Source organism: Plecotus auritus (assembly GCF_963455305.1).
Source record: "Plecotus auritus genome assembly, chromosome: 4".
NCBI classification, from domain to species: domain Eukaryota; kingdom Metazoa; phylum Chordata; class Mammalia; order Chiroptera; family Vespertilionidae; genus Plecotus; species Plecotus auritus.
In genome coordinates this window covers 16,118,069-16,144,492 of record NC_137775.1, presented here as the reverse complement: position 1 = coordinate 16,144,492, position 26,424 = coordinate 16,118,069, and the positions used below count along the sequence as shown (strand labels likewise).

Here is a 26,424-nt window from a genome sequence, read left to right as displayed (position 1 = left end):
TCTATTAAGCCCCGAACTTTATCACCTTAGCTCTTCAGTGAGATATATCCTTGGAAGCAAAAAGCATAAAACAATAAAATAGAAATTTGGCCCAGTCTTTATTCCATTAACTCTATGACACAATAAATTTTATTGAACTTTCAGCCAATATAATATTTTTCTTTGTTTTGTGGTGAAATAAACTCGTATCTGTCAGAGATTTTTAATGAAATTGACCTTCAGTTATAATTTTTGGTAAAATATACTAACCAAACTATTTTCAGTACCTATTTAAGTTAGAACATTGCTAAGATGACAATGAAATTATATATATACACTAGAGGCCCAGTTCACGAATTTGTGTACCCATGGCATCCCTAGCCTGGCCTGCAGGATCGGGCCAAAACTGGCTCTCCGATATCCCCCGAGGGGTCCTGGATTGTGAGAGGGCACAGGCCAGGCCAAGGGACCCCACCAGAGTACAAGGGGCCAGGGAGGGGCACAGGAGGTTGGCCAGCCAGGGAGGGCCCGTGGGAGGGCTCCAGGACATGTCTGGCCCATCTCACTCAGTCCCAATCAGCCAGACCCCAGCAGCAAACTAACCTACCGGTTGGAGCGTCTGCCCCCTGGTGGTCAGTGCACGTCATAGCGACTGGTCGACCACGTCATAGCAAACAGTTGAGCGGCCTTAGCATATCATTAGCATATTATGCTTTGATTGGTTGAATGGACGACAGGATGTCCAGAAACCTAGTATATTAAGCTTTTATTATATAGGCCATATATATATATATATATATATATATATATATATATATATATGTATATATATATACACACACACACACACACACACACACACACATATATATATATGTATATATATATATATATATATATATAGTACATATACAGTACATATGTGTGTGTGTGTGTGTGTGTGTGTGTGTATGGCACATTTTCTATCACAGTTAGGCATTCAATCATTAGTCACTGTTATTATCATTATCATTCTTCTATCAAGAAATTTCCCTTCTATGTATAGTAAACCATTAATTTTTATGATTGTTTTTACTTTGTACCTATAGAAGGTAATAAGGTAATTGTATTAATGACATTAGTCAGTATATGTGAAACTCTATATAATTTTAAATACAGGACTGGGGTCATATGCAGAGTCTTATACATACAACTAAATCTCTTACACCTCCTCACAGACTGCACAGAGTGGTTAAAACAATGGAGTAGAGGAGTAGTAAGCTCATTGTGTCAGCTGGAGGATGGGGGAGGAATGAAGTTTGGGAATTTGAAAATAAGTTCTGATCATGAGGAAGATGTATGCTACTTTTCTTTTAAACAATCACATTTAACCCTCAAAACAACTCCAAGTGGTTAGTATGGTTTACATAATTTTACAGAGATGATCAGAGGAACCAAGTAAATTGCCTAAGATAACACAGCTCTAACGGTGGAATATAATAAATCCTGACCTAACATTATTGATAGGTTCTGTGACTTTGAGTGAAACAATGTATAACAAAACCAATTTTACCATTGGCTTATTGATATAACCAAGAGTTAATGTCCTATGACATCCCATCAATATTAAAACAAAATTTCATATAACAAAATGACATTATTTGAGGTCCTACTGTAATTATAACAAAAACCCATGTCTTTCATACCCAGGCTCAGTCTATGTCATTCTCTGTCTGTGGTCCTTCCTCTAGGAGTAGCTTTCATACTTTCACTTGGTCTTCTTTGGTTTGGGACTTTCTGTGGGGTTCCTTAAACTCAAAGTCCTTATTGTAATTGTAAACTTTCTCACTTCCTATTCTCTTACCTGGAGTTCCTAAAAGGAATCTTTTAAACTCTAGACCCTGGCAAGGGGTTTGACATGAAGCTAAATAAACTATTTATGTAAAAGTCTCTGGATAATCACTGAAAGGTGTTATAGAATTGCTGGTTGTGGGACGTTTGTTGTTAAATAGTGGATAATGAGAAGAGCTGGCTTCTAAGAATAACTCAGTTATCACTAAAGGAAAAGTCAAGGCAAAGACAATGAATTTGGGTTCTGAAAGGCCAGCTTAGTTATTATGCTAGATAACTCAAGTCCTTAAGTTAGAGCACTTTGCAGTCATAGTAACCTAATTGCAAGTTAAGGGAAGTACTACCATCGTTCCATAGTTCAAGAGTGCCAAATAAAATTTAGAGGAAACTTTTACGGAAAAAAAAAGAGGAAAGGGGAAAGAATGTTTGTACTGAATTACTTTACTTTCTTAGTCTTCTTCCTTATAATACGATCTCAAAATCCAATGGGGCACTTCCCACCACCCAGCAACAGCCAAACTTCCTCTTAAAATAGAACTCATCATCACATAATTTCTTTGCTTGAACTTTCTCAGTGGTCTTCTATCTTACAGTAAAATGAAAAATTCACACAATGAATAACACGATTCTCTGGGATTGGCCTTGGTCCATCTCTGGCCACATCTCTTACCACTCTCCTTCTGCACCTTCATCCCAGCCACATGGTCCCCAGGCTCCTCTTTGAACATATCTAGAATGTTCTCATTTCAAGGTGTTGGCAGATATTTGTTTTCTCTGCCAGAAAATTCTTCTCCCCAAAGGACTAAGGTTCTTCTACTTTTTATTTTCAAAAATCTTTTTAAATCTTACCCATTCAGAAATATATACCCATGTTCCACCTTAAAAAAAAATGTGCCAGTGTGTCTCAGTGGTTGAGCATAGACCGATGAACCAGGAGGTCATGGTTCAATTCCTTATCAGAGCATATGCCTAGGTTGTGGACTCCATCCCCAGTGTGGGGTGTGCAGGAGGCAGCCAATCAATGTTTCTCTCTCATCATTGAAGTTTCTATCTCTCCCTCTCCCTTCTTCTTTGAAATCAATAAAAATATATTTTAAAAAACTCTATGAAAAAAAAAGCAATATCACCTCCCACGTTCTCATGGCCCAATTCTATAAACCAAGCTTTAAGTTTTTTTCTGATCCTTATTAACACCTAACATTATATATACATGCATACATATTCAAATATGCATGAGTATATGCATATATTCATTTTTAGGCTTAAAAATGGACGTCTCCAGCTTTAAAAATTTTAAGTCATAACAGGCAGAGAACATACAATAGCTATTTACAGCTCTAAAGCTTTTTAAGTTAACTGTTCCCAGCAAAATTAGGAAGAAAATGCAAGATGGCACATGTTTCATTTGCAGAGTGAATAAATGAACAGGTAAAGAGAGATTTAAATATGCTCTACTCATTCCCCTGCCTTTTATGGTGAAAGTCAGAAGATTTACTCACAGTTGCATAAGGCAGTGGCTACTAATTATTGCAAAATTGAGTCTGGAATCCACTTCTTCATTCCAGCGCAGTGCCCCTTCACAATATGTTGATTCTTACATAGGTACTTTTGTCCTAAAGTCTCTCGACACAAGATATTCCAGACACAGCTCCCTCCATACAGCATCATACAAATTTATGTGCATTTATTTTAACATTTTAATAAATATCACACCTAAGAAATCACTACATATTATGTGAAGTCATATCTTTATTTTTTTCTAAACTATAGTAATAGCTATCATTGTTGCTTTTTTTGAACATGCACTCTGGGCCAGGTACTTGAGCTCAGTTTCTCCATTCCTCACAACAAGCTGGCAGGGTAGGTTTTATTAGTCCCATCGTTCAAGTGAGGAAAATGAAATTCAGTGTGTCGCAGCACATGATCAGTGTCACACCCAACCTCACAAGGGCCATGGCCCTCTGTAGATAACAACGAAGAACTCTATAACCACTGCTGTAGTTGAGCTTATCTGTTTATGGGAAATTTTCCATGATCATAGTAGTGAGTGGGATTCCAAGCCCATTTCTGCCACTCTAGAGAAACAAGGTGACAGTAACAAGGTCTGTTGGAATGCATTGTTAGGAAAGAAATATGTCTCTGTTTACTTAATTAGGACCAAAAATAGATCAAGCCTGGCCACAGAGGATTCAAAGAAAAGCACCCATCCGACATGTAAAATCTGGATAATCTCTACACTAGAAATGCAAAGAGGGAGGAACAAAACACAAGATGAAAATGAGACATTTGCATTTGTTTTCTCTGTTTGCTAGGAACAAGCATCTTAGAAAGCTTTACAATTATAATGAACTATTGTGCATTCTCTGGCTTTGAGATGGCATAAAAAGAAAACATTTAAAAGCAAGAGAAAAGCCCATTGTAAGGGCTTAGAAAGTAAAAAGTGAGTCTTTTAATTTTTCTTTCATCTGATGTTAATTTATGCGGAATCTAATAACATATTTGTGGCTCTGAGCTGCCCATTTTGGAGAAGATTTCTCTCTCAACCAGGCTTTCCTGTGATCCCTGCCCCTTAAAACCATCATCTCAGGGTTTCTGACACTTTTTGCCAAAGAAAGGCAGTCTGCTGATAAGTTCACATTCTATCAACACTCTTAATTGCGGATCATCTGAAAACCTATGATATTAACTGTTCTGACTCTTCTCTAGCTTGTTAGAAACAAAACAGCAAAAACTGGAGGAAGGGGAGAAAGGAAATTGATGAGCGGGTGCATAGGTGGATGGAAAGGAAAGAGTATTCACTGCTGAGAAAAACAAATGTCAGGGGACAGAGAGGTTTCATAAAAGACACGTGGTTTATTTTTATATCCAAGCAGGATATAATTAAATTACTATGTCTTTTATAAATGAAAAACCAAATTCTACTGCTGCCAAGTCACCTAGGGAATAGAGACAATAGTGCTTGACGAAATGCAGAATCTTCAGAAGTTGAAGTTTTAAATGAATTTGCCGTGAATAAAGTATGTCCCGTAATGACAGCTTAAAGGTCTACTTCATAAAAAGTGTTATTAAAGTATATCATTTATACATGCTTTTTGTGGACTTCTGCTCTTATTCATGACTCTCACCGTGTATGGTCATAATCACAGGCAAAGTGTATAATAGAAGCATTTATTCAATATGAATGGAGGCAGGAATACAGTGTCACCCCAATAAAACCCCAGATATATTCATTTAAAGGTAGAGTTTATTGCCCAAGAGCATTCTCTTAAAAAAAAATGAAAAGAATGTCTTCCATCTTATGGCCTCAAACATCTACTTTTATTCCAAAGTCACTATAAGAATGACTAATTGTCACAAACTTTTAGGTAAAATATTCATTCATCTACATTATGAAACATAGAGATGTGGGAACTGAGTTGTGATTTTATGGTGACCATGGGATGGATTTTTGATACAGGCTGAGCATATTTATAAGTGCTCTGTATGTTAATTAACCCTTTTCTGGTACCTGCCATCAGACGGTGGTGTTTAGCAAATGCTAGTCCAATGATCTGGCACATGTGTTTATTTTAGTAAGATGGAAAATGCCTTGGCTACATAACATTTTCCCAGAGAAGCTGAAAGTAATACTACTTAAATCAAGAGAATCTTTATTCAGGATTTTAAACACCATTTCCATATTTAATATGTATGAAGCTCTAAGGAATGGCAGCACATTTTAATTGGTTTATTCCTAACTCTGGAACTATCCAAATTTGACTTCTTGGCTTTCGCCTTCTGATTGGTTGCTCTGGGATGGGGCGCTGCAGACGACTTGGACAGAGTGTGAACGCGCTTCTCCTTTCGACACCAACGTGTCTGTAGGAGTCATGACATGTTCTTTATAAATTATACTTCCAACACTGAAAGAAAGTGTTGTCTTTGATCTTGTCGGTAAAAAAATGAAAAGGGGGACACCAAAGGGAATGAATTAAAATTCCAGTGTTTAATAAGATGCAGTCATTAGTAGGCAACTTAAGCATTCACGCTAGAACTGCTCATGGAATTTCTTCAGCATAGTAATAATCTCACACTAGTTCTGGGTAATGAAAATCTTGGAATGCTTAGCATCTGTACTTGAGAGACAAATGACAAAGAGAAAAATATTTCAACTGTAAGGTGAATAATGCTACTAACTGAAGATAAAAATCAATTTCTTGCCAACATGTACCGCCTCAAACCTAAGAGAACTGAGTATTCGGTTTTAACAACTCTTACACTGCTACAGAGCTCTGTTACTTGAAATGAGTGCACTTACCAGAAAAACGTCCAGGAATGTCCAGTTGTTACAGGGCTGTGGCTGGGCATTTGAAGTTCCATTGGCCCCTCAGAACAAGGCTATCTTAGAACTCTGAAACGGAACTTTCTTGAAGTCCGCAGGGAACACATACTGTTCTATGCACTGTCTAGACTCGCTGCAACCTCTGGGTGCACAAAATGGTCTGAGCACCCTTGCTGATGAACCACCCAGAGAGGGCACTGGAAGTTATGTCCCCAGCACACTGCCAGATAAGTGTCACCGGCTCCCAATGCTGCTGACAAGAGACAGATCTGAAAAACAGTTAACCCAAACTAGGCATCGCTAATGGCTTGGTTTATTCTTTCTAATGAAACTGGACATAGGAAAAGGCAACAAAAGCAATTCGTTTAGCTCGCGTGTATCTTTCCTCAGAAAAATATGTTGTAATTTCATGTATTACTATTTCACTTTAGGCCCTCAACAATTGTTTAGCTCAGGAAGCTCAAGCTATCTTGTTTATTAGCTGTAAGCAATATTAGCGGCCTGCAGTTTTATGCATTTATATGAACCAGGCACTGCGCCTAGTGCTTTGTAAACATTATCTAACTTTGAGGGAGGTGTTGTTATCTTACAAATGAGGAAAATAAGGCTCAGTAAGATTAAATCACTTGCTCTAAGTCACAAAGCTATCTGGAGGCAGAATTGAACAGTAATCCTTCATTCCAATCTTAGCTTTTCTTTTGCACTAAATTGTTGTAAAGAAACTATTTTTGATTTCTTCTCTAGAAAAAGAAGGGGAAAAGAAGAAAGCTGAGAAGAAAGTGACTTCTGAAACAAAAAAGAAAGGTAAGAAATTTAAAAACTGTCCAACACATAAATCGATTAGTATCCATTTATAATGCTACTGACAAAGCTATTGATTTTAGGAAACAAATTCCTTAATAATTTCATTTTTCTTATCAACAAACACTCTTGAGACTTATAAATATTCCAAATAAAGTTGAAATTGATGAACTTTTTTTAAAAAAATTTAAACTTAAACACATTTTTAAAACTCTTACTGACACCCCCCCCCCCCCCCCCCCGCTTGCCGGCTTAGGAATAACTGTTCAATTCTAATTCAGTTCTTTACCTGACACTTTATGTGAATATGACTACTATTTAATACTTTCTGTTTAATAAAAACTGACTTTCAAAAGAGCACATTATTTAATGTGTAGGGAGGAAACTGGTTGATTAGTTTGCTATGTTTTGTTCTTTTTAGATTGGTTATGTTGTTTTCATATAGTGCGGCTGAGGTCCCAAGTGAGCCTCAGCCATTTCTGACTTTCTGACATGTTTCCAGGGGCCTGGTAGCCTGGGCAACATTCAGTATATTCCTTTTTAAATTCTTTGGCAAAACTATTGAAGCATACTATATTTTTAATTAATAATGCTTTTTAATATTTCTACTGTCATGATAGATTTTGTTGACCTTAGTAAAAATGTGCTCCCTTCCTGAAGAGAAAGCACACCAAAGTCACTATTCTGTTATGAGATGCCAGTTCATTCATATTTGACATGACTTATAGCTCTGACTTACAAGATAAATTAGATGTACCTTATCGGTAGTCATGTGTGCCCCCACACATAAAAATTATACAGGAAAAGGCTTTTTAATTTTCTCATTTTACCACCAGAAAAAGAAGATGTCAAAAAGAAAACTGAGAAGGAAACTGCCATTGATATGAAAAAAAAAGGTATTGCACTTCCTCTGTTTCCTTCGTCATATTATGTTCAGGGATGTTTGCTTCAGGATGTTTGAAAGAATCTTTGGGCAAAGTAAGCAAATTGGATATAGGTACTTAAATCTATCCATGTTCAGATAAAAATTACACTATACAAAGTTATACAGGCAAGGAAGACTTTATTCAAAGCTATTGCAATAGGGGCAAGAGACCAAATCTTATGCTGAACTCAATTTCACTGAGACAAAAAACAGGGGAGGTTTTGAGAGCTGAAATGGGATGGGGTCATTGAAGGCCACCTGAGTTTGCTAATTGGCTTTGCTCAAAGTAAAAGTAAACTGTCCCTTATCTTCATGACAGGAATGTAGTGTTACAACTCAGAGCAAGGCACCCAAAAGAGTTAGGTTCTTACCCTCCCACAAAAACTGGGAAATAGAGGTGCTATCTTTCTTGATGATTACATTTCAAGGGAATGACTCCAGGTCCCTGAGAAAATCATTCCTGGGTTGTAAAACTGGAAAGATGTTTTTTTAAAAAGATTTATATCTCAAAGGAACAAATAAAGAATTTAAAAGTCTAACTTTCCTTCATTAAATGCTCCAAGACAAGGGAGGTCAGCGGTCTAAAGTCAGGACCAAGCCTGTCTAAAGGTTCAAGCTGAGGGGAACTTTAGGCCACATTGGTGAAGACACAATGAAATTGAGAAGAGCTGCATAGAATAATGATGCCACTTAGAAAAAATAAGAAGCTGAGTGATAATAATGCATCCCATTAAAAAATAAGGCTGTTCAATAGCTTCAGATTTTTGCTTTCAATTTAGTTCTGCTTTTATTCTTGTTCAAACATGAATATTTCTTCTATCCAGGTTCAACTTAAGTCTAGATAGTAAAAAAAATGTAGTTATCTCAAGTATTATGGTTTGGTGATAAGTGTTCTTACCCCAAATATTTCTTCCACTAGTGTCAGTGATGCTTGAAATTCCACCATTAGAGATCTTCCATTCCTTTGAGTAATGAAGAAATTGTCCTCTATTAAAATGCAAATCTCTTAGGGGGGTAACAGACTAATTCCTCTCAGCTATTAACACTTAAAGTGAATGAGATTTCCAGATCTTCCTGTATAATAATAAGCTGAAAACAATGCCCTAGAAAATGAGTCAGTAGGTAAGCTTTTATGAGGGAGCTGTTGAGGGAAAATTTCAAGAGAAGGCATTGTCTGGGGAGAGCAGCCAGGCTGATGGCATTAGTGAAAACCCTTCACTTCTTAGATTGCAGTGACATAGGTGGAGGAAAAAGCCAGTGGGGAAGGACCCTGAAAGAGAAGATTATAAGATGCCAAACTGGACATTGGTTAGTCTATTAGTACCAAATAGGAATTTCAAAAAATCTCTGACATCATGCTAGAAGTGGGATAAAAAAAAATCATAAACAATGAGTTGCATGATTATGTGCCACATGAAATGCCCAGTGAGAGATAGGCAGGTGTTCTGGGAGTTGATAGACAATTGCTTTGCATTTGAATTTTTATTATTAAAGATGTTATTGTAGAATCTATTGCATTCTTGAACATTTACTCATTTTGTTTTATCAAAAACTTAATTTCCCTGATGAAAGGGAAACACAGTTCTGATTATATGATGATGTTATAGGTGGGGAGCTCTCCTCATTCCCACTGGTGCTGGTGGGAGTGGGTTTCTTATGATGTCACGAGAAAATGAATTTTCTGAGACTCGCACGGGAAGGTGAGATATTGTAGAAAGTTTTATTTCTGTGGAATTACAACTGAGTTTCCCAGGTCCCATTTTCCTTCATCCTGTCGGGGAAGAAGTCCAGCTGTGCCTTCAATAGGGCTGGAATGAAGCCTGTAGCCCAGAGTTGCCTTTCCATCTTGGAGCAGTGTCCAGTCCAGTATTAAGCTGGCTTAGTTTGTGTTCCCTGCTGCAGTTCATCAGTCCATTGCCTGTGGGGTCCACAAGGCCACATGGCTATGGAGAGTACACAGGTGAATGCTAGAGAGCTACAAGAGTACAAAGAGCCAAGAGTGCTAAGAGCCAAAGAGTAAACTGCTTTGTCTTGGGATTCTGTATCCCCAAACTTTCATGGGCTGGTAGTGGCCCCACCCTCTCTGGCCAATGATCTCTGTTCCATATTTGACTGACAGGCACCTTTCCTACCTCATCCTAATTCACTGTGCATGCACTCATCTTCCCCGTTCCCCCAGTGGTGTGCAGGGAATGGACCAGTGGTTCCCTGGAAAGTGAAAAGTTGCAGCTTCTTAGTGAAGCTGCCCAAAAGACCGTGCTTATAATGTCTGGTCTCCCTTTTGCTCCTTTCCTATTATTAATAACTAGAGGCCTGTTGCACGAGATTCATGCACTCAGGGGGTTCCCTCAGCCCGGCCTGCACCCTCTCACAGTCTGGGAGCCCTTGGGGGATGTCCGACTGCCAGCTTAGGCCCGCTCCCCGTGATCAGAGTGTGTCATAACGACTGGTCATTCCACCTTTTGGTTGATTTGCGTATTACCCTTTTATTATATAGGGCTAGCTAATTACAACAGCACCAATGACACTGAGAGACTCATTGTTGCTTAGGTTAGTGTGTCTTTGACAGTTACATGATTGAATGCTAAAGAGAAACACAATATTTTTCTGAGACCATCATTTTTACTAAAATATTTTCACAAGAAAGTTTTGAATTGTGTGCCATCTTTCAAGTATTTGTCATATGTATGCACAATCTAAAAAAAAACTTTTGGCAAAACTCAATGGTGTGTGTGTGGAGGGGGCTGTTGTTTTGGTTTTAGCTTTTGAGGGGAAAGGGAAGACATGTTCATATGCAGTGAGTGATGGGAAAATATGATATTTCTATGCCCCTGTGTTATTAGCTCAGCAGTCATGTTAAAGTGAAATTGTGTGCCACTCACAAGAGAACTGAGTATATCAGTATCACTTCCTACAAGGCTGGTGCTCATTCACTGACACAGAGCCCTAACTGGTTGATTGCTCAACACACCTGGGGAAGGGTCGCTCGGGTAGTATTGACCTTCTTTCTTGTAACCGGTTTTGTTTCCTTAACATTTTTACTTTTGAATACCAGCTTTTACAAATCAGTTCAATTTCCTAATGGAAATATGCATAAATCATTTGTTTACAAAATCTTAGCCCCTAAATACTTAAAATTGTGTGTGTGATAGACATTTAATTAGTGCGAATTTTTAACTTTATCTATTTTTAGGGTTTAATAATCCTACCAATATATTTTTAGTGAGAGCAATATGGTTTAAAAGAAGCCAGTTCGAAATTTGTTATGAAAGTAGTAAAAATTTCTTGAAATGATGATGACCTGAAATCTTGTAGAGCTGGGGCCACACATATCATTTCTTTCTAAAACAGAGAAATATGGCAGAGCTTATGATGTTACTACTCTAGCCCCAAATAGTAGCAAATTTATAAGGCATATGATATGCCAGATGCTTATTTAATGTATCAGTTTTATCATGATATATTATTATAATTATATTAATGTTTTATTTTTATGTTGATATAAAATATGCATTTATTTATGTTATGTTATATTATTATGTTTTATTACATTTATTTTTGTTATTATGTACATGTAAAGGAACCTTAGACATACATTCTATTGTGAATTTAATGAGCCTCTACTTCATGAAACTGGTAAATCACACTTTGCTAATAATGGCCTATGTTAGGGGGGGTTGGATGGTGTTTTACAAGATGTGAAATTGCCAGCCCATCAATTAATAATGGTTGTAACTGGGTAATTGGTGCATCAGGGTTTATTATAATAATCTCTTATTTTGTATATTTTTGAAATCATATGTGGTGGGAAAAGCTAACAAACAAATAACTCTGCCACTTAAAAAACATTGTATGAAAAGAAAAAAAATATGGTTATTTTACAATGTTATGAGGTATATTTCCGCCTGAAAAGTACCATGAAGAAAAGCAATCAAGAAAGGAAATAAAAACTTTAAAAATACACCTCTTTCTGTGTGTAGCAGATTTCAGTGCTAGACATACAAACCAGTCTACTTAGGACAAGCATGAGGGCTTCTCTAAGGGGAACTGGATATACACACAATTGTTGGAAGGACTGGAAGAATTAAAATGCAGGGGCTGCCATGTATTATTGAGCGCATGGCACTTCAATGGTCAGGAAGCTGCTTCATTCATCAAAACTGCCTCCACAGCCTCCTTTCAATACCCACAAACTAGACACTGGAAATGTTGAGGCCAGTCTCAGTAACTTACACCAAAGTGACCTTGTTTGCCAAAGCATTTCTGTTTTTCAGTCTCCTGTAGGTGCATCTATTTGGTGGAATTAAATATGCTACAGGCGAGTTGGGAAGATGCCGGTTTTTGGCATTCCAATGTTTCCTACTAAGAGAGTAGATAGAAGTTAATAGAAGCTATCCAGGTATCTACAATAAAGATACTTTTAGAAATGTTTTAGAATATAAGCTTCATATAATAAGAGCTGGTTTTTGAAGGCCTGAATTGTACAATAACTAAACCTGTCTTTGAGCCCCCCTTCCCACCCCAAAGTTGAATAAGATGGTGCAATAAAGCAACAGGTTAAAATTTGGCAATGTATAGCACTTGCAAGTCACACTTTGATGTAGTTTATGGTGCCCTTTAGCTAAACTGTAGATAGAGGAGGCATGAATATTCTTCCTCTCTTCATTCCACAAGATGATATTGATGAATAAATATTTTTCTTAGTGCTTGATGAGATTATAACCACTAAAGATTAACAAGTTGTGTTTTCTTATAATAAACAATTATTACCTGCAGAAATAAGGCCATATAGACCAGCATAGAAATAAGGCCAAAACTAAGATGATTTATTTTTCTTAGATTGGCCTATTTGAATAATAAGTCTAAAAAATGTTTTGCACTACAATTTATTACCAACCTATATGTTTACAAGCCTATTCATTATTAAGATAACTTTAACATAGTAACTGATAGGTAATGGTGTGAAATGATAATTTCATTATCACACTTTACAAGATGAGTTGTAAAAATAATTATTTGAATAGAAGCATAAATTTCAAAAAGGATCCTGAAAAACCAGACTAACTCTTCTGAGATAAACTGCTAGAAAAGGACAAGTTCACTCATTCACTTAGTCTTGCATACATTCTTGTGGAAAATATTCACTAAATGCCTACTGTTCACCAAGCTGCTGAGTCCACAGAGGTGGATAAATGGGCAAAAGTCTTTCCTCAATGGAGCTTACGGTTTACTAAGGGAGGCACACAGTGAGGAAATGGACATAATGTCTGTAAATACAACTTAGGGTAAGGTCCATAGAGGAAACAAATTTGAGGCAACCATAGCAAACAATGGGTGAGTGTAGGGAGCTCTATAGGTAGATAAGCTTTTAGAGCAGGCCTCTCTCACTCTCATAGGCATTTAAATTGGAATGTGATGTATTAGAGGGATGCAGCCATTGATGTCTGCCTCTTTATGTGATGTGTGAATACGGTGTGTGGGTTTGTAATGTGTATATGTGCAATTTGTATAACAGCAAGTACAAAAGATCAGGATATAGAATATGCAGGGACATGTGCAGGTGTTTAGATTTATTAAAAGTATAATGGGAAATTCTTGAAGGATGTTAGTAGTGGAGAAAAATATTCAGATATTTGTTCAATACAAGTATATTCTCATTTGGGTAATGGGTTAAGGCAGAAGAGAAGAGGTAAGCCAATTAAAAGCAAAGGTAATTTATTGAGATGGGGAAGCCCCGATGGGGAAGAGTTTTGGTGGAAACAATTGAGAGTTTACTTTTAAGTATGTTAAGTTTCAGGTGTATGTATGTGGTGTTTCTTCTAAATTTTTATCAGGTACTATTTTAGGTGCTTTACAAATACACATTTATTCTATCTTTATAATAGATCAAGAAATAAACTATTTTAATCCTCACATAAAATTGAGGGGCCTAATACACAGAGAGTTTAAGTAACTTACCCAAGGTCACACAGTTAGTACCCGTTATTCAGGGCCAGACTTATAACCAAGACAGTCTGGCTCCACAGCCCATGTACTCTGAACAGCTAGATATATGGGTCTGAAACTCCAAGGAGATTCTGAAGAGAAACTATAAATACAGTAATCCATATAGATCATGGTTAATGCCCTGAGGATGGATGCGATTACCCAGAGAGATTGTGTCAAAAGAAAAAGAGAGTAGAATAGAGTCAAGGCCTGAAGGATTTCAACATCTAAAGATTAGATATTTGAAAATAAAGCAAGACAGGCTGAAAGCAATTGCCAGAGAAGTTTAAGGAAAAGCAAAAAGGTTTGGTATTAGAGACATTTCAGAAATGGATGTTTCAAGAATCAAAAAGCTATCAACTTTGTGAATGTTATCTAGAAGTTATGACATGAGGGCAAAAAAGACAAGAGCAGTTGCTCTGAGGTGGCAGGTTAAAGCCAGATTGTAATGGAGATACAAAATTGGAGAGGGAAGTCTGCCATTTCAGTATTCAAGCAGAAAAAGGTATCTTTCTGGGATTTGTGGAGGTAAATCCTATAAAAAGATTGAGTATATTCAAGTTAAGGAGACTTATAAGACTGTATTTTTACAAAACTAAATATCAGGCTAAATTAAACTAATGTCTGGATTTTTTTAACTTTTTAAATTAAACTTTTTATTATCATGATTTCAAATTTGTACATACATCAAATTCTCCTAGCTGATTAGTTATTAGAAAGAAAAAAAAAAAACAGTCCGGTCAAGAGTTGGTTCCAGGAAGTGAGGTCACAGTTTATGTTCAGTGTATATAACCTCTCTTTCCTGTCTGACTACTATAGCATAAAACATTGTTCTGACTCTAATCAGAGCACGTTTTATTAATGTCAGCATAAACCCAGAACCTTATATAAAAAGGAAATAAGATACATAACATATATGGAATAATGACTAATTGCCCTCAGGATAAAGAAATATTTTGAGACATCACAGTAGAAAAATTCCAATGATAATAAGCTTAAGGTAAGAAGGACAATATAATAATTAGTTATGATGCAAAAGGTGGGGTAAAAAAGCTTTCAGGCAACTCAAGTGCCCAGGCTGGAAAAGAATTATGATTATGTTTTAAGAAGTTTGCCTGTTAAAAGTATTTGAAGGAGTTATGGAGGAGCATAAGTAATACTTACATAATTAAAACAATCTTTTTTTTTTCCAAAAAAGTAATTTCACTCAGGAAAAAATGTAGTAATTATGTTAGTCACTGCCTCCATCTTGTTAGCTATGTTAATCTCAAAATATAAGGTCAAAAAGATGAACAAATGAAAAGGCTTATGCTAAAATGCATCAGAAGCAGAGGCAGATAAAACAATTGTCCTGAAAGGCATTGTGCTGATGTAGAGGTAGCTGCATACTCAAGTTATAACACATCAAAGGACAAGGAAAAAAATTACACCATGGTCCTGAGCATGTGAAACAGGTATCTCAATAGAATCTGATGAAATACTTGGGGCTGGTCCTCCCAAAAAATACATATATTCGAGCACCAGACTCACTACCACTTCTCCTGGACCACCGCCTACTCTCCCCAGATTCCACAAGTCCATACCTTCTCCCACACCTCAGCCATGGGGTGAACTGCAGCACCCTTTGAGCAGCTGCGAACCCCAGAGCACCAGTCCCTGATTGGCGCAAACACGCAGATTCAGAGGAGCTCTACACTCCACCACAGAAAGGTCAGATTTCGCATGAGATAAAGAGAGAGAGAACTACATAACCAGACACCAGGAGAAGAGAGACCATGGGGAGACAGCCCGCATATGAAAGAAAAGCAGGCATCACCAGAAAAGGAAGTAAACGAAATGGAGGCAAGCCAGAGAAAGAATTCAGAGAAATGGTCATAAGGTGGCTGAAAAAAATGGAAGACAAATTCGACAATATGAGTAAGAACCAAGAGGAAATGAAGAAGAACCAAGAAGAAATGAAACATGACATTGCTGCTGTAAAGAACTCAATAGAAAGCATCAAGAGTAGACTAGAAGAAGCAGAGGACCGCATCAGTGAGCTAGAAGACAAGGTAGGAAAAAATACCCAAGTAGAGCAGCTTCTAGAAAAATAAAATAAAAAGCAGGAGGAGAGCCTAAGGGAACTTTGGGAAAACACAAAACAAAACAACATCCGCATAATAGGAGTTCCAGAAGGAGAGGAAACTGAGCAAGGAATAGAAAACCTGTTTGAAGAAATAATAACCAAAACTTCCCTGATATAGGGAAGAAAAAACCCACACAAATCCAAGAAGCTCACAGAGTCCCAAGCAAAATGAACCCCAAAAGACCGACACAAAGGCACATTATAATTAAATTGGCAAACACCAACGACAAAGTAAGAACCTTAAAAGCAGCCAGAAAGAGACAGAAAGTTACCTACAAAGGAACCCCCATCAGACTAGCAACTGATTTCTCAACAGAAACTCATTAGGCCAGAAGGGAATGGAATGAAATATACTAAGTCATGCAAAGGAAGGGTCTGAATCCAAGAATACTGTACCCAGCAAGGCTATCAATCAAAATTGAAGGTGAAATCAGGAGACAAAAAAGGACTAAGGGAATTTATTACCACCAAACCAGCAATGCAAGAAATGCTAAAGGGTCTGCTGTAAAAAAAAGAAATGGGAAGCGAAGAAGGAACACAGGGGTAAAGAATAAAAATGGCGACAAATAAGTACTTATCAACAATAACTTTAAATGTAAATGGATTAAATGCCCCAATCAAAAGACATAGGGTAACGGATTGGATAAGAAAACATGACCCATATATCTGCTGTCTACAAGAAACCCACCTCAGAAAAAAAGACGCACACAGACTGAGGGTGAAGGGATGGAAAAAGGTTTTTCAGGCGAATGGAAATGAAAAAAGCTGGGGTAGCAATACTTATATCTGACAAATTAGATCTCAAAGTGAAGGACATAACAAGAGATAAGGAAGGCCACTTCATAATACTAAAGGGAGAAATCCAACAAGATTGGATTGGTAAACATATATGCACCCAATACAGGCACCCAAATACATAAATAAAACTCCTGGAGGATATCAAAGGAGAGATTGACAGCAATACAATCATAGTAGGAGACTTTAATACCCCACTATCACCATTGGACAAATCCTCTAAACAAAAAATCAGCAAAGAAACATCAATCCTAAATAACTCACTAGACCAGATGGAATTAATTGACATATTCAGAACATTTAACCACAAAGCCACAGAATACACATTCTTCTCAAGTGCACATGGGTCATTTTCAAAGATAGACCATATGTTGGGTCATAGGCAAAGTCTCTTCAAAATCAAGAAAATAGAAATCCTATCAAGTATCTTCTCACATCACAGTGGCATAAAACTGGAAATCAACTACAATAAAAACAATCCCAAAAAATCAAACACATGGAGACTAAACAGCATGCTATTAAACAATGACTGGGTTACCAGAGAGATCAAGGAAGAAATAAAAAACATCATGGCAACAAATGACAATGACAACACAACAATCCAAAATCTATGGGACACAGCGAAAGCAGTCTTGAGAGGGAAGTTCATAGCTCTACAAGCATACTGCAAAAAACAAGAAACAATGGTAATAAATTACCTAACCCTACAACTCAAAGAGTTAGAGAGTAACAAGAAAAGCCCAGTGTAAGCAGAAGGAAGGAAATAATAAAGATCAGAGTGGAGATAAACGACATTGAGACCAAAAAAAAGAAAACAACAACAACAAAAAAAAATAAATAAAAAGATCAACAAAACCAAGAGCTGGTTCGTTGAAAGGATGAACAAGATTGATGAACCTCTAGCCAGGCTCACCAAGAAGCAAGGAGAGAGGACCCAAATAAACAAAATCAGAAATGAAAGAGGTGAAATATCAACAGACTCCACCAAATTACAAAGGATTGTTAAAAAATACTATGAACAACTCTATTCCAACAAACTGGACAACCTGGAGGAAATGGACATATTCCTAGAAAAATATAACCTTCCAAAACTCAATCAGGAAGAATCTAAACATCTCAATATGCCAGTAACTATGGAAGAAATTGAAGCAGTCATCAAAAAGCTTCCAGCAAACAAAAACCCGGGGCCACACAGCTTCACAGGGGAGTTTTACCAAACACTCAAGGAGGAACTAAAACCTATTCTCCTCAGACTATTCCAAAAAATTCAAGAGGAAGGAACACTTCCAAGCTCCTTCTATGAAGCCAGCATCACCTTAATACCAAAACCAGATAAAGACAACACAATGAAAGAGAATTACAGGCCAATATCCCTCTTGAACATAGATGCCAAAATCCTCAAAAAAATTCTAGCAAATAGATTCAGCACTACATCAGAAGGTCATACACCATGACCAAGTAGGATTTATCCCAGGAATACAAGGATGGTACAATATCTGCAAATCAATAAACATGATACATCACATAAACACATTGAGAGATAAAAATCACATAGTCATATCAATTGATGCAGAAAAAGCATTTGACAAAATCCAACACCATTTCTTGATAAAAACTCTCAACAAGGTGGGAATAGAAGGATCATACCTCAACATAATAAAAGCTATATATGATAAACCCACAGCTAACATCATAATCAATGGGCAAAAACTAAAACCTTTTCCCCTAAGAACAGGAACAAGACAGGGATACCCACTCTCACCACTCCTGTTCGACATAGTCCTGGAAGTATTAGCCATTGCAATTAGACATGAAGAAGAAATAAAAGGCATCCAAATTGGAAAAGAAGAAGTAAAGCTGTTCTTATTTGCAGATGACATGATATTGTACATAAAAAACCCAAAAAACTTTATCAAAATACTAATAGACTTAATAAATGAATTCAGCATTGTAGCAGGCTATAAAATTAACACCAAGAAGTCTCTGGCATTTCTATACACCAGTAGTGAGTTTACAGAAAGAGAGACTAAAAAAGCAATCCCATTTACCATCGCACCAAAAAAATTAAGATACCTAGGAATAAACTTAACTAAGGAGGTAAAAGAACTATACGTGGAAAACTACAGGACACTGAAAAAAGAGAAAGAGGAAAATGTAAACAGATGGAAGAACATACCATGTTCATGGATTGGGAGAATCAACATCATTAAAATGTCCATACTACCCAAAGCAATCTATAGATTCAATGCACTCCCCATTAAAATACCAATGGCATATTTCACAGACCTAGAAGGAACTCTCCAAAAATTCATCTGGAATAAAAAAGACCACAGCCATCCTGAGAAAGAAGAACAAAGTAGGTGGGATCTCAATACCAGATTTCAAGCTGTATTACAAAGCCACTGTTCTCAAAACTGCCTGGTACTGGCACAAGAACAGACATATAGACCAATGGAATAGAATAGAGAACCCAGAAATCGACCCAAATCACTATGCTCAATTAATATTTGACAAAGGAGGCATGAACATACAATGGAGTTAAGACAGTCTCTTCAATAAATGGTGTTGGTAAAATCTGACAGATACATGAAAAAAAATGAAACTAGACCACCAACTTACACCATACACAAAAATAAACTCAAAATGGATCAAGGACTTAAACATATGACAAGAAACCATAAAAATACTAGAGGAATCCACAGGCAGAAAAATCTCTGACATATGCCGAAGCAATTCTTCACTGATACTGCTCCTAGGGCAATGGAAACTAAAGAGAAAATAAACAAATGGGACTACATCAAAATAAAAAGCTTTTGCACAGCAAAGGAGACCATCAATAAAACAACAAGAAAGCCCACTGCATGGGAGAACATATTTGCCAATGATATCACCGATAAGGGTTTAATCTCCAACATTTACAGGGAACTCATGCAGCTTAACAAAAAGAAGATAAACAACCCAATCAAAAAATGGGCAACTGCTCTAAATAGACACTTTTCGAAAGAAGACAGAAGGAAGGCAAAGAGACATATGAAAACCTGCTCAAAGTCACTAATCATCAGAGAGATGCAAATCAAAACAATAATGCGGTACCATCTCACACCTGTCAGAATGGCTATTTTCAACAAGTCAACAAATGACAAGTGCTGGTGAGGATGCAGAGAAAAAGGAACCCTGGTGCACTGCTGGTGGGAATGCAGACTGGTGCAGCCACTGTGGAGAACAGTATGGAGTTTCCTCAAAAAACTAAAAATGGAACTCCCATTTGACCCAGTGATCCCACTTCTAGGAATATATCCCAAGAAACTAGAAATACGAATCAGAAAGGATATATGCACCCCTATGTTCATAGCAGCACAATTCACCATAGCTAAGATTTGGAAACAGTCTAAGTGCCCATCAGCAGATGAGTGGATTAAAAAACTGTGGTACATCTACACAATGGAATACTACGCTGCGGTAAAAAAGAAGGAGTTCTTACCATTTGCAACAACATGGATGGAGATGGAGAGCATTATGCTAAGTGAAATAAGCCAGGCAGAGAAAGATAAATACCACATGATCTCACTCATTTGTCGAATATAATGAACAACATAAACTGATGAACAAAAATAGATCCAGAGACAGAGAAACATCAATCAGAACATCAAACCTCAGGGAAGGTAGGGGAGGGTGGGTGTAAGGGGGAGAGATCAACCAAAGGACTTATATGCATGCATGTAAGCCTAATCAACGGACACAGACAACAGGGGGGTGGGGGCATGAGTGGGAGGTGGGGGGTAATGGGGGAATAAGGACACATATGTAATACCTTAATCAATAAAGATATTTTAAAAATAAAAAATACATATATTTACTAAAGTTCTACGAATGTATACTGTTTCTTATTTTTATTGCTCTATGCCTCCATGCAGCATGGGGTCAGTGGACATTTGTCCAGAAAATGCTGAGGCTTTTGAAATGGTGCTGCCTAGTGATACTATGACCTTTTAGGAATAGAATCCTAATAGTTCAGTTTTCCCTTTCTGAGACTACTGCCTCAAACTGTTGCCCCTTTTCAATCCTCCTTCATTTACCTTTTCACCCTTCTTCTCTATCAGCTGAACACCTTGCTTCTTAGTTCCCTTAGAAAATAAAAAGTAGAAGACAGCTCTCAGGAGCTCTGACCACGGACTCCACTAACATTCTTCATTTGTCTCTATATTCTCTGTCTTCATGGCTGAAAACAATACAATACAATACAATACAATACAACACAACACAATAGTTAAACTGTGTATACTTACCTAGTACACTTGTGCAAATATGCTATTCCTGTCTTCTACCCAGGACTGTTTCTCCAGCAATACTCTCCTCTGCAAATTTATTTGACTTCTGCTAGTATTCCCAGCAGCATACAGTGTGCTATAATATATTTTATATATTTAAAAACAAAGTCCTGCTGCGAGAGTGCATCACTTACAGGTGACTGACTCATTTCTCAATGCCTTTTAGAGCTCAGCTCTTCATTAGCTGTGTAATCTCTTCTTCCAGTCTTTCATATGTCTGCTGTACTCAGGCCTTCACCCCACATAAATCTTGTCAAGGTCATTACTGACTGCCATATTAGCAAATCCAAATGTGAATTCTTAGTTCTTAAGAGCATTTGACAGCCAATCCCTTTTTTTTTTTTTTTTTACTCAGACTCTTGGACAACACTTTTTCTTTTTTACCTCTCTATTCACTCGCTGTTGGACATTTTTGCTGGTTTCCTCCATTTCTTTCTGGTATTTAACAGTAGAAACACCCAGGGCTTGAGTCTATGTCTTTTTCTCTTTACTCATTTTTTATGTGACTTAGTACAGTCCCATGGTTTTAATACTATCGTTATGATAATGAGTCCCAAATGTCTGTCACAGCTCTGATGTCTTATTAAACTCCACTTTCATATACCCACTTTCTTATTCTACATCTTCATTTAAATGTCTATTAGACATTACCAAATTAATATTGTTTACAAAAAACAAACTCAAATGTTCACACACACACACCCCACATACCCCAGAATGTCTTTTCTATATTCACCTTTTTCTTCCTATCATTAAATTATCACACTTTTTTTTTTGCTTAAAGACAAATCTTCATAATCACCCTTCTTTATTTACTCACATCACCTTCACCTTTGAAGGATGTTTAGTAGTTGATGCTTTCTCACTATTTTCAAGAACCACCCCAGTTTGGGCACTGTTACCTCTTGTGTCCACAAGTAAGGTCATAATATAACTGTGATAATGACCAGAGCCCAAACCCTATAATCCCAGAAACTTTGACAAAGCTTAGTTCTTGTTTATGCTACATACTGGGAAAGGGGCTCTACTCATCACAGCTGCTCAGGTACCCAGGCCAATAGAGACCCTACCTACCACCATCTAGTTCCACCTTTACAGGGGCTTCCATATCACTCAGAGTAAAAGCTAAGGTCTCCACAATTAAGTGAGCCTCTTCAAGAACCAATAGGGGAAGATAACCCTGGGACAGCATTTCTTGTGCGGCAAGGTCTTTAACTGAGGTTCTAAGCGCATGTCCTTGACGCTTCTAATTTCCATTTTCAATAGAACCTATAGTTTCAGCATTTGCATTTCGCATGTATGTGCAATGTTTAATTTGCTGTTTCAACTGAATTTTAGCTTCACTCAAATTTTATTGAAATGGCAACTATAATCTGTGTATGAGGTCTTTAGATAGCAAGTGGTTTTAATAAAATCACAGACAGAAAGCTAATTAATGTATGAGTTATGTTTTCTTGTGTGTAGAGAGCCTATAAAAATACAATGCATATATTTAATAAGACACATTTCAAATTTGTTATAAAATGGTTCCTATGAAAGGATCTAGCCTTGGTAAGAAGGCATGACTGTGTGGACATCAGCAGGAAAGAAACAGGCCACAATAACTATTTAGGAATGGAAAGGAGAAATAAGGCAGGAAAGAGTTTTAAAGACTAAGTTGAAAAACAAGTTTCATTCAGTTTGATATTTTAGTAGTACTAAGAATATAGTATCCTGGTGTTCCTTTTAATCCAGTTAAGTAGATTATATAAATGTGATGAATTAAAAACTCGGATATTTTTGCCTGATGAACAATTGTACTGACCATAGGCAGTTCAAATCTTTTCCTCTGGTACTTCTCTTTTCTTCCTATCCTCCTCATTTGGTGAATGGCTTTCCCCTTTAACTCTAATCACATGGTCAAATGAAGGTTCTAATCATCACTTTTGCACCTACCACTCCACTCATGAGTATGGGCACATGACCAGAGTTGAACTGGAGTCTTGGGCTCTTTTTTTTTTTCATAAGGATCACTTTAATTCTTCATCATCTTTTATGACCAATAGGAATGCTATAAAAATCAGTTGACAAAAAATTATTCCCAAATACATATCTTGAGTTACATCTCACATGTAGTCATTATCTATTTCCTGTTATACTTTCTCATTTCTTGAAGGTTGTACTTATTCCCTGTCCATATTTATACACCTATTGGTAGTTTTCCTTCCCCTGTTACCATCTATATCTGGTAAATTACATATATTTTGGAATAAAATAAAGAAAAAGAGTGATAGTGTTGCAAAGTATATTGAGACCTTAATAAAGAATATATAAATATTAGAAAGAATTTTTTTCATCATTATTGTTTTTTAATTAAATTTCTTGGGGTGACATTGACCAAATATATGGTGATTTGCCTTTGGGTGGTGAACACACAGTGCAATATACAGATTTTGTATCATAGAAATCTACACCTAAAAACTATATGATCCTATTAACCAATGTCACCCCATAGACTTTTTAAAAAGGAAAATTATCTCTTTTCCTTCTTAGGTGGTAAATTAGATACTGTGAGTCTAAGAATGCTATTGGTTATATTTACACTTTTCTTGTGACCACCAATCTTTTAATATTTGACACATGGAGGCAGGTAAAGGGATGAAGGTAGAGTTTTAATGGTATTTCAAGCCTAGGATCCAGGTACCCCTGAAAACCACCATCCCTCCAACCTCCTGCCATTAGGTACATCATTTAGTTAATTCCTCTGTTTGTCAAAATTAGTTTATGTTTCTTGGATTATGTCATTTGAAACCTAAATGTTCATCACCAAATGAAACCTCCACACAGGTTAGAATAGTTATAGCAATTTAAAAACAGTTAAATCATGGAGGTAGATAAATCATCAAGAATTTTGTGTTTGATGGATCTCATCTTGCTGCATGAATTCTTCTAAGAAGAAGGTAATTTTTATCTCATATTTGTTCATAGATGCTTGTTATATGGTAGCCTGCTTTTGACAGTGAAATATATACACACTTATACACACACGCGCGCACACGCACACACCCACACACACACACAAACACGCACATATTCAGACTCAGAAAGGGAAGTATCTTTGTCATTTCAGCACTTACTTGCCAGAAAAAAAATTATGTTTATGTAATTTTTTAAAGTTATGACTAAATGCAGAGTTGACTCTCATTTGTTTTATTTTATAAGTAAAATAAAAAACAAAACCAAAATCACCCTTTTAATTTTATTCAGAGTTTAAACTTTCCTTTTTTTTTTAATTTTCAGTTTGAAAAGATGGCATTTTATAGCTGGAATATAAAATTAACAACATGCTTATCTCTCCAAACTATTAATAAACACAGTGAGTCAGCCAAAGACAAATTAGAGATAACACAACATCCTATAATGCTGTTGCATTTATTAGCTTCTCCAGTAATTGTAGTTAGAAAAAGCCCAGTATCCTTTGTTACATGCTAATCTATAATTTATTCCCATTATACCTTTTTGCTTTTTTTTTTCTTAACAGCCCCTTGCAATCACATATCTTCTCTATTATAATCTGCAGTATCTATTAGAGATTCAGGAGGTTTTAAAACCTATAATAATGGTCATTATTAAGATAAACAGAGGATAAATTAGATGGGTTTGTAATATAGAACTTAGACTTAGGTAGTAAATACTGAAGACATCAAATGCTTCTTTTTTTAGGTTTAAGTCTTATTACATAAACATGCACAATTTTTTTCAAGTATGTTACCTTAAATCACTACTTGTATATATTGTGAGCAATAGGGATTTGCCAATACAATCCTCATGTAAAGATCATAGGGACTTCATGGATTATTTTATAAATATTTGGAGAGCCCAGTATTGTGTGAGGAACATTTTAGGTCTTTCATTTATCATAATGAATTCATTAAAATTAGTAAAAGAAAAAAAAAAAGTAGATTTAGTACTGGATTACTTTCCCTGGGAGTTCAAGAGGTGAAATAAAAGATGTTATCATGGCTTTCTAATTAATTTCTCTTTTTCTATCTCTCATCGGCTCACTGCTTATTTTTAATCTTGTGTAATCTCTCTATACCTTGTAGCAAGATTACTTTTACAAGCCTCAATCTTACATTGTCTTTAAATGCTGAATCCTAAGGAATAATATGTAACTCAAAATTCCCAGGGAATATTCTGATAGGTCATCATAGGTTGAACTGAGTAAGTTGTTCACTCCTGTGGCTTAGTTCCGGAACCTAAAGAACAACATATTTTAGGTGTAAAGAGGATGCAGAAAAACCTGGTCAGGGGCATGAGGAATAGTGAGGGGGGAAATGGGGAAGCCAGGTCTTGATTAGAAAGGTAGCTTGTCATGATTAGCCTTGAGGGCACAGCTAGGTAATTTACACTTAATTCCATAGTGGGCAACCACCGAAGGTGTAAAAGCAATGGACTGACATGATTATGTATTTACTAGAGGCCCAATGCACGAAATTCATGCAAGAGTAGCACTTCCCCTGGCTGCCGGCACCGGCTTGCCTCTGGCACCAGGACCCGGGCTTCCCTCACAGAGAGAGGCCCCGCCCACCCACTGCAGCCTGCCAGTCAGTGGCCAGGGCCTCCCTCTGTGGGGCAATCATGGGGCGATGGCCAGGGCCCCGACCAATCACATCGCATCCACCTTGGCTGGCCTGGCGCCAGTGGGTGTCATGGCGTGGTCATCTGAAGGTCATCCAGAAGGTTGTCCAGAAGATCATTCGGTCTAATTAGCATATTATGCTTTTATTATTATAGATCTATATGCTTAAAAATATTAACCTGTCCATATTTTTGTCAGCAGAGAAACACAAAGAGAAATACCGATTAGGAAGCTATTTTAATAAATATTATAGAGTTTAAATCTATTAAAATAGTTCTGATGAAAGGTTAGGAGGGCCTGGTCCAACGTGGTATGTCAGGAAAAGATAGTCATTCAAAGCATTACAGAGGAAACTGACAGTGTCTGACAACCAAGATCCAGAGCAAGGGAGAAAAATATATTAGTATTTATTTAAAAGGGTTTTTGTTTAAATACATTTTTTTTATTTCAGGGAGAGGAAGGGAGGAGAGAGAAAGATAGAAACATCAATGATGAGAGAGAATCATCAATCTGCTGCCTCCTGTACACCTCTACTGGGGATGGAGCCCACAACCCAAGCATGTGCCCTGACCAGGAATTGAACCGTGACCTCCTGGTTCATAGGTGGACACAATCACTGGGCTACCCCTGCTGGGCTAAATGGCTTTTTTAAGAGATAAAGTTCCTCAAAGAATTTTGAGATCTCTGCTGTCTCCTCACTTTTAACTATAAGAA

The 26,424-nt window shown here is 36.9% G+C and overlaps 1 protein-coding gene and 1 long non-coding RNA gene across 5 annotated transcripts in view; one reads left to right on the top strand and one right to left on the bottom strand.

The window, feature by feature from the left end:
* LOC308245789 overlaps window positions 1–6,308 on the bottom strand; it is a 32,014-nt gene extending 25,706 nt beyond the window's left edge. The window contains exon 1 of one of the 2 annotated variants that reach the window (XR_013960332.1): window positions 6,107–6,308. This is a non-coding gene — a long non-coding RNA (uncharacterized lncRNA). The remainder of the gene's footprint in view (window positions 1–6,106) is intronic. The other variant, XR_013960333.1, reaches the window with a different exon arrangement.
* TRDN (triadin) overlaps window positions 1–26,424 on the top strand; it is a 301,414-nt gene that overhangs the window by 128,267 nt on the left and 146,723 nt on the right. For all 3 annotated transcript variants that reach the window (XM_080663584.1, XM_080663583.1, XM_080663585.1), the window contains exons 11-12: window positions 6,875–6,934; window positions 7,768–7,827. In XM_080663584.1, the coding sequence (XP_080519710.1) occupies window positions 6,875–6,934; window positions 7,768–7,827 (120 nt within the window). The remainder of the gene's footprint in view (window positions 1–6,874; window positions 6,935–7,767; window positions 7,828–26,424) is intronic.